The 9,411-nt window shown below is 33.1% G+C and overlaps 1 protein-coding gene across 2 annotated transcripts; it reads right to left on the bottom strand.

Annotated features, from left to right (window-relative positions):
* Nucleotides 1-3,470: 3,470 nt before the first annotated feature.
* On the bottom strand, nucleotides 3,471-8,862 carry LOC110656809 (probable receptor-like serine/threonine-protein kinase At5g57670). Of its 2 annotated transcripts, none has more exons than XM_058142623.1 (10): nucleotides 8,357-8,862; nucleotides 8,142-8,263; nucleotides 7,955-8,073; nucleotides 7,753-7,859; nucleotides 7,275-7,655; nucleotides 5,847-6,101; nucleotides 4,710-4,867; nucleotides 4,375-4,590; nucleotides 4,137-4,286; nucleotides 3,471-3,871 (listed from the first exon to the last, which is right to left on the bottom strand). In XM_058142623.1, the coding sequence occupies exons 1-10, from the start codon at nucleotides 8,490-8,492 to the stop codon at nucleotides 3,725-3,727; spliced, it is 1,791 nt and encodes a 596-aa protein (XP_057998606.1). In that variant the 5' UTR covers nucleotides 8,493-8,862; the 3' UTR covers nucleotides 3,471-3,724. The 2 variants fall into 2 exon arrangements, with proteins under 2 accessions (XP_057998606.1, XP_057998607.1); XM_058142624.1 differs by having other exon boundaries at nucleotides 5,967-6,101; nucleotides 8,357-8,849.
* Between the last annotated feature and the right edge of the window lie 549 nt (nucleotides 8,863-9,411).

The raw sequence follows: 9,411 nt of genomic DNA, 5'->3' as shown, positions 1-9,411 counted from the left end.
ACTAGGTTATTACCCGTCTCTCTCATTTGTTGAGAAGACAATGGAGTTAGTTGTGTTTTGATTACCATGGTACGTGCACAGGCTTAGATTTTCCTCTGATTTGAGGTTAGATCTAAGTTTATTTTATCGTTATAGCCCTTGCGGAAGATTCATTATTGTGATGGTACTGTGCACAATGATTCGACCTCCCCGACCATAGGGAGTTAGAATCTGATTCGACCTCCCCGACCATAGGGAGTTAGAATCACATCGAAGATGGCCCTATCGGATTAGTCTTGCATAGTTAGTGAGATAAAGAATGATTTGTGAGATACAGCATGGTTTTTGAGCTACAGCGTGGTTTTTGAAATACAACATGTTTTTGAGATAAAGATTCATTTTTGAGATACATAATGATTTTTGAGATACAGAATGGCTTTTGAATGGTAAAGAATTGTGATTTCAATTATGGTTTATGTATAATTAATTTTGTTGGAATTACTTAAATGGTTAGTCATGATTTGATAAATTGAATTTTGTGATCAAAGTCATTTATACAAATGATTTACATTATTGGCAATGAATATTTTGAGTTTTGGAATTTGATGAGTATTCAGATTTTCAAATTATTTACTGTAAATTTTGTCAATGTATATTGTACTATGTTTTAAATTATAGTTGTGCACCATCGAAGTTCATCACTTTGATAGCTTTGTATGCTGTCGCAGGTAAGAAGAGCATAGAGCAGTGAGTAAGTTTCTTTGAAGACACTTTCAAACCAGCTCCAGGTATATTATAGGTATACCCATGTACATAGGTCTGATGTATGCATGTAATAATATGTATGTAAATTATTTGAGCAATTGTAAATTAAAATTTGTACATTGAAGTTGTAAAGTAAATTATGAGTTATTTTGACTTGTAAAATTTGTATTATATTTCTTTTATCTCATCTTTTGAAAATACTGAAAAATTGTTGTGGATTGAATTGAGAAAAATATTGTGTTGAATTTTGTTGGAGTTGAGATTTGGAAAAATATTGAAGTGCTTTTTACAGGTTCTCTGAAGAACTGTGTTATCCAAAATACAGATGGCACTCTGCCAAAATTTTTAGAGAAATTCTAAATAAGTCAAATGAGTTAGTTCTATCACTTCAGTTCACAAAAGTTTTTAACACCTGTAAATAGTGCTCACCACTGTGAAAGAAGTAAGAAAAGTTTTTAAAATCCCTTGTAGTGTATTTAATGGGTTATCAGTAGACGGAGTTGATAATTCATTAGGTATACTACGGGATCATGTTGCATCTTACAGAGGGGTAGGGTGTGACATATTTATTGAGAGAAATGGTGGATGAGGTAGGCATATGCTCTTTCAAAATTGATGCCAAGCTCTTTGCCAAACTCAAGAGTTGTAGTTGCTTCCATTTCGAGTTTTAAGGAAAAATCATTAAGCTTAGATGAGAGAAGAGCATTCGTGTGGCAAATGTCGCTATCAATGACAGAAATGATAAAGACCGCTATCAGTAGCAGAACAAGATGAGGTGAATTTGTTCTTATTAGAATAATTTCAAAAAGCCCTTTTTTATATTTGTGTTTTCCATCTGTGGCAGGTTTTGGGTAGAGCCCCCACAAATCAAAGATAGAATTAGAACGTTTCCTTTATTTGAGGATTTTAAAACTTTTAAGAATAGAAAGGGGAGATCACTATCAGAAAAGGAGTAAGAAGACATGGGCTAGTTAGAAGGCCTAGTAAGGGCGGATACAATAACTAAAGTGGCTTGGGCTCTAGCTGAAGATTGGTTCTTGAAAGAAAAGTGCTAATCTAATTCAAAATTGTCTATATGAGGGTTAGAATACATAGTGATTTGGTGATCAACAAGCATCTCAGGCTTAAGATCACAACTCACATAGTTTGGTACAGTTGTTATATTAGAACTTTCAATGATTGGAGCGGGGCTTCTAAATAAGCTAATCTTCATGGGATAAGCCAATCAATGAAGAGTCATTTTGAAATGGGCGACTAATTTGACTAACCACATCATCACTATTCTTTGCATGTAGAGAGAATTCAATAACCTTGTCTATTGCCCTTTTGAGAGATGACTCATTAGAAGATTCTTGGGCACACATCATATCCATGTGTTTCATTATGTCCAGATGTATCAAGATTACTATCCCTATCGGTTGACATGTCAGCAACATAAGATGAAGACTCCACATCATCACTCTCCTTCTCACTAGACTGATAGGGATTCTTTCTATGAAAAGCAAAAGCTAAGAGGAACTCCTAATTGGGTTCTTCAACCACTGTGACATGCTATCTTATGCAATCCAAATCTACCTTAATCAATTTTTTAAAAGGTTTAAGGGAATTGGTTAAAGAACATATTCTTGCAAAATCCAGTTTAGACTTGCACTGAGTGGAACTGTGAATAAGGACAAAGGTGTGGCAAATATTCCTAATTCATAGAAAGAACTTATTGCACCATGCATGTTGAGGAATACCTTGGAATCTTAACCAAACTCGGTGTTGTAAAGTAATAGAGGAAGGCTACCAAGGTCTAAATTCAGAGAACCTATTGTTGAGCGAAGAAGATTGTTCTTTAATAAATGATTTCATTAATTCAACAAACATCAAAGGTTAGTAAGACAAGGTCGCCACCCAAGGGGGTAACTTTTAATGAATAAGCACCATCAGTACTAAGATGATTGCCTTATAACTTTGTTTTCTTTTATTTGTTATTTTAATTATTTTTGCTTTATGGTTGCCTTGCATGATTACATATGTGCTGTTTACTTAAGTGTATGCGTTATTTATCTTCCCTTCTCTTCTCTGTACCCACTATTCCAAACTCAGTCCATAGCTTATGATTACGATGGATGGTGGTCTACTATAAGAGGTACATGCCACTCTTTCATGGCATATTTCAAGCATTATGATAGTGTTAGTGAAAATAGTGTAGAACCAAGTTAGGGTCAAATATGCTACCTCCACATATGAATGTTTAATTTTTAAATTTTAAATTTCCACTTCTGTAAATAAATTGATGTGATTTAAACTTCAAGGAATCTTTATTGATTTTTATGTTATATATTATATTTAAAGGCTAGTTAAAATTAATGAAAAGAAAAAAGTTCATTCTTAATACTCAGTTTGGATGGTAATCTTTAATGTGTCCTTTCAGTTCTTCCACATTATGTCATATCATATAAAGGTTGAAACACTAATAAACCTCACTTCAGAAATTCTTCACTTATAGATTTTTCTATTAAAGACCCATGGATAAGATCCCATACTGGAGCTTATAATACAATCCTAGTAGGAATAATTAATGCCAAACAATTGAAAATGGTAAAAGTAGATAAGTTACATATAAGAATAACCAGTTTAGGTGATAAGCAAAACAATATTTCTTTCAATTTTGGTTCCTTGATCCCTTTGAAAAAAAAAAATCTTTAGAAGGGAAAAGTAAATTTGAAGAGAGGTGTGGCTACTCACAAAACTCATCAATCCTTATATATCACGTTATGGAAAAACTTATCTACGCCTGTTCCATCATAGAACCAAGACATAAATGTGTGATCTTATGATACATATTATGTTTTGTTTCCACAGTGGATCGAGTCTAGTCCAAAATTTCCCGTTACATTATAGATGCAAGCTAAGAAGCTCTTATCATTTTACCAAACAATTAATTAACATTCCCTAAACAAGGAAAATTTTAAGACACAATAAGAAGGTGCAACTACAAATAATCTTCTAAAGCAACATCCACAGGAACCTCATATCCAAAAACCATGGAGTAATCATCCAATTCATCAGAGGTGAACTTTGGCATCCTCCAGCTTCTTGCAAGTTCAGAGTCATGGCCAATGGTTAGAAGCTCTAACACCTAAATAAGATAAGAGAGATTATTTTTCCCCATTTTATGATATATATAAGATGAACTTTTCTTATTTAGACCCGTTTCACTATAGACTCAAGATACAAGATATGTGGTGAGACTCATTTCTTAAATACATAGTTCTCATATATTTATGTTTTAAATCCATGGTGGGCTGGATTTAGGTATAAATATCTCAAGAATAATAAATAAGCTATGTACCAATGAGCTGAACTCAACGTTTTATATTATAAAAATGAGCAAAAACACTTGCCTCACTCATTGATGGACGCCATACCGAGGACTGTCTCACACAATATGAAGCCGTTAGCACTACTCTGTACATTTGGTCTTCATCAAATTTGCCTTCTAGTTTTGGATCAGCTAGTTCACTGATCTTTCCAGATTCCATTAGAGGCTTTGCCTACGCATAGTAACAAGTCATTTTAATGTATATAAAATCCATTTTGAACTTGTACCTTACAACAAATATATAATTAATGGTTGCATACCCATAAGAGAAGGTTTTGCTTGGATGAATCCACAGGCCTTCGGCCAGATATAATCTCCAAAAGCAGAACTCCAAATGCAAAAACATCAGTTTTCTCATCCACGATTCCATGCATGAAGTACTCTGGTGCCAAGTACCCAAATGTACCTTCAATTGGAATCACAGCATGGTGAGTCCACTTGTTAGGAAGCCACTTTGCCAACCCAAAATCCGTGATCTGCTTAAGACACACATGATTTCTTCATGTAAATTAACCAGGAAGAAGAATAAGAAGAAGAAGAAAGAAGAAGAAGGCAATTATGCTAGAGCTTTGCTTCCATTGTTTAGTTAATTCACCTGTGGTTCATAATCGGGTCCAAGAAGAACATTAGAGGCTTTTATGTCACGGTGTATTATTCGGTGCTTGCAGCATTTATGGAGATAGTGTAGACCTCTAGCCACTCCAAGGACAATCTTGAATCTCACTGCCCATTCTAAGGACAGGCTTGTTTTACCTGATATTCATAATCCAAATTTAGTTTTTGTTTTGATTTCTATTAAAGGGTACAAATTTTTTCTTCCTTGTGCATGCATTAGTTCAAAAGGTTAGGAATGCTTCCTGAAATACAACTCAAGTCTTACAAGAACAGAGAAATTCTTTCCTAATCTGGTCTACCATGAACCCAAGATACAGACAAAGGTCACACTATACAGATCTTAAGTCTTAAGTTTATGATAAACCAGATTTAAATTAAAAAATATGACCAAAACATTGATTATGCATTACTTTTGGCATAGTCATGCATCTACCCTTTATTATAACTCCATTCTCTCAGTTTTGCTGGCATGACTAGCTAGTGTTGCATTATGGGACCCTTAATTGTGATTGATTTCATAAATAGATCATTATTTCAATTTGTCACAATGAAATAACTTAAATTTAACTAACAATATCAATTATGTCGCTTGCACTGGAACCTAGCTTGGTCATAGCCGAAAATTTAATAGAAGAGAAAACAGACAGATGAGAGCTTTAGTCCAAGAATATTATATATATATATATATATATATTTTTTTTTTTTTTTCTGTTGTGATACTGTTAGCTCGATTTTCGATTTTATATAATAGAGTTTAAATTTAATATTTATATTAAGATTTGCACCTTAATTATTTCAATTATATTTGTATCTTAATTAATTCGGCATGAGTTTTAGCATAAATAAGATTACTTTTTATCCACTACACCATATTAGTGGGATTAAACAAATCCTAATCAGAATGAAATGTAAGATTTGCAGCTAGATCTTGGTTGGATTCTGAGCTAAATAAGATATAATAAATACCCAAAAAACTTGCATTGTTTTCACTATAACCAATAGAAATTCAATGACTTGTGACTAAAAATGATTGTGTTAATTTTAGTGGCAATAGATGAAATGAACGCCTTTATTTTGCTAGGTTTGCCAAGCAATTGTGAAAGGAATATTGCCATACCATGCAATGCAGATGCCAAATTTCCATTTTGAAAGAAATTGAAAATGAGATAGAGTCCATTTTCAATGCAGCAGCCAACTAAATTTGCAGTATTGGGATGGCAGACATGAACAATAATACCCAATTCTATGAGGAACTCTTTCTCCTTTGTAGCATCCTTGTTGTCCTCAGCTAATCTCTTCACTGCAATTCTTCTCCCATCTGAAAGGTCACCTCTATACACCTCTGAGTACCCTCCTCTGCCTACTATATTTTCTGATTATAATCAAACCAACCAAGCAGACAGTAGATCACTTTCCAATTCAAATCATATAATTAAGTTAATTAATTGTGCTGCGTCGTAAACACAATCAAGATTTGGATACATATGATATGTATATTTATCTCTATTTGCATGAGTGAATTCCATGGCATAAATTGACTCACTTCTTATAAATGATGGTACACATCCATAGTGGAGGTTTAAGAAATATTTATGATAAAATATATATATATATATATATATATATATATGAGAGTAGTTATATATGTATACATAATATCAATTACTTTAAAGATAAATTTCAAAATTCAAATGAGATAAATCTAAAATTTTAGTAGGGCAAAATATTATTAGAATAAAATATCTATAGAAATTGGTAAAATCAGTAAGCAATATTACTTTAGGATAAATTTTAAAATTCAGAAGGGCAAACCTTAAATTTTAAGTTTTTCAAAACGAAATACAGTATACGTTGCAATGTAAAATTATATATTTGTAGTGTATAAATTGATAAAAAAAAAAAAAGAACTCGTTAATTTTTTAAGAATTCAGTAATGTAACATGTTGGGTGACTGAGTATCAATCTGTTTGGTTTGAAAACCGAATAAATTAAAATTTATGGTAGACTAAATTAAAATGAACTAAAATGGAAAGAAAATCAAATCAAATTAATATTCAATTTAATTTTTTTAGTTTGGGCTTCATCTTGAGATTTTTTTTTTTGACTTATTATAGAGTCATTTCAGACTTAATTTTAGTTATTTCATATTTTTAATTATAATTTGAGACCTAATAATAATTAATAAAATAATAAAATTTATGTTCAATTTTATTCGATTCAATTTTATCGATTTTCTTTAAAATCAAATCAAATCAAATCAAATAGATAAGATTTCTTAAAAAAAAAAAAAACCAAATTGATTTAAAAAAAATGGAATTTTTAAATTAAATTAGTTCAATTTATTTGTTTATTTTTCATTTTGAACAGAATTTGGCTTACCTTCATACGCAGGAAATTCATGCATTAATAAATTCCACCATGTATTTTGTGTATTGGTCAATAATGAACAGGATTTAAAAAAGAAAAATCATGCTTTAGAAACCGTGGATAAATCTGGAAAAAGAAAATTAGCACTTTCAAATGCTTTAGTTGCATTCTAAATTACCTGTGTGGAAGTTATTTGTGGCGTTGGCAATCTCTCCATATGTGAAGCACTTAAGCAACGGCTGTTGCTTCTCTTTGTTGGAAAAACTGCCCCGTCTTTTTCTCAACGGTGACGTAAAGATTGAGGAGATAATTTTGCATGCAGACATTTGCTTTCTTATTTTCGATTCGCTTTTGAACTTGGAAGGCAGTGAAGGTGACTCAGTAGTAATGCTTGAGCCTTCAAAGCTGATGGTATCATCTTCTGTGCTATGAGATTCTCCATCAAGTTCATCTATTACAGATCTCGGTGAAGATTTTTGACTCGTCACTTTTGATACAACAGGGGAGGTAGTAGCCCTGCCACTTCGATTGCACAACCACCTGGAACTTGATTCAGTTTCTGCAACAAGAGAAAGATTAATTACCCAGGTTGAAATTGAAGTTGGTTTTATTTATTCTTAGCAAATTAAGGGTTCTTGTTTTAGAATAAAACCAACCTTTTGAATCAGAATTTTGCAGACGCTGTACACATTTTCCAATTGAAATCACCGTACAGCCTTCTGGGGCATGCTTAAAACAGTACCTTATAACTTCATGCCAAGTTCTAAACAAGGTCAAAACAATAAGGGTAATGTTATTTGTGAATGATCATGTCAAAAAACCAATGGAAATTATCAAATATTGAACCTTGTTTCTCACCTGTTTGATCGGCTTCTCAAGCCACGAATAAGAAGATAGTCAGCTGAAATAGATTTTGCTTCCTGAATTAGCCCTTTAGAGATGCTAGAGCTAAAGCCTACTCTAGCCTCCAAATTTATCTGGAAACAGAATCTTAAATCAGCCTGAATGGATTTGTTGAAGAATGAATTTAACAAGAGTTGTGTACCTGCTGAGATTGGCAGGTCCTGGCAAATTCTCCAAGCACAGAAATAACATGTGCTTTTGCTTGGCGAATCTGCGAACGTTTCCTCTTTATCAATTCGCGCTGCTTCTTTGTCTCCTCACCAACTATTTTCAACAAATAATAAACATGCATGTCATTTCAGAAGGTGCATAGAACTTGATTAATTCAATATTCAGAGAGAGAGAGAGAGAGCTAACCAATAATATGAATGGCAACAATGTCGTCATTGGGACGAGCAAGAACTGAGATTGCCCATGAGAGAAGCTCTTTACTATCATCTGGGTCTAAAGGGATGGCCATCAGTATTTTGGCAGGAGCTGAAACAGGGATCATTTTATCTGCAACCAAATGGCCGACCAGCTTTAGATTCTTTGTTCTCCCTTATGTTATTTTGCTTTTTATGAGGCTTCTATTATAAATCTGAAGCACTGAAACTCATGAGCTTAATAATAAAGTGCAAGGGAACAACAGAATGATTAAGGTCAGTAGAGAGTGAAGGCCACATTTAGCTCTCTCTCTCACACACACATTCTATTATTCTTGTTAAGGAAGCATAGAAAGGCTTTTACAGTGGCAATAGGCCAGATCGAAGTGATTATAGAACTCTTTCTCTAAAGAAAATGGGAGTAGAATTAAGTGTTTATGGTTGGGTGCTTTGGGGTAGAAGCAAAGGTGATTGGCACATGCATTTGATAAGTCTTGCTATCTAAGCCAAAATTTCAAACTGGCTATAACGGAGTAATAATTTGTTGGATTTGGTAGGAAGGTCTATTTGCCACTCAAAAAGAAAGCCTTATCTTTATCATGAATGAAACGTTGAGAAGAAACTAACGGTTCCCCTTTCCACATGGAAGAGAGAGAGAGAGATTTTTTTATTCATTCAAGAGTATGGGACAACTGCTGTTTGTCTTCGACTCTACCCTCCAGGCTTAGACATGGGCATATGGCAAAATAATCTCTTACTATAAGATGCTTCATCTTTATTCATTCATGTTACAAACGATTATCAAAGATGAAGTCCCACTACCATTTGTAAATTTGTTTTTTTTCATATTGGGTTATGGTGGCTCATATTAAGAATATTATTGGACATTTAAAATTTGAAATGAAGGGAATGTTATATATAGATCGTGATATATTTACTGTTTGTGCGTTGGTCTCCCAGAACAGTGCATTATTATTTTGAGGACATTTTCATAATGGGTAGAGGCATTATCATTTGTGGCTTCTTTAAACACTAGTCATATAAAAA

This window comes from Hevea brasiliensis, unplaced genomic scaffold, assembly GCF_030052815.1.
Source record: "Hevea brasiliensis isolate MT/VB/25A 57/8 unplaced genomic scaffold, ASM3005281v1 Scaf6, whole genome shotgun sequence".
NCBI classification, from domain to species: domain Eukaryota; kingdom Viridiplantae; phylum Streptophyta; class Magnoliopsida; order Malpighiales; family Euphorbiaceae; genus Hevea; species Hevea brasiliensis.
This window is presented reverse-complemented; position numbering and strand designations above follow the sequence as displayed.

Bases quoted from the DNA above. Each gene is read 5' to 3' on its own strand.
- LOC110656809 (XM_058142623.1), bottom strand. From the start codon at position 8,492: ATGATCCCTGTTTCAGCTCCTGCCAAAATACTGATGGCCATCCCTTTA. The intron at 6,102-7,274 runs GTAATTTAGAAT...GATTATAATCAG, and splicing joins CACAAATAACTTCCACACAG to AAAATATAGTAGGCAGAGGA. The intron at 4,287-4,374 runs GTATGCAACCAT...TACTATGCGTAG, and splicing joins AGCAAAACCTTCTCTTATGG to GCAAAGCCTCTAATGGAATC.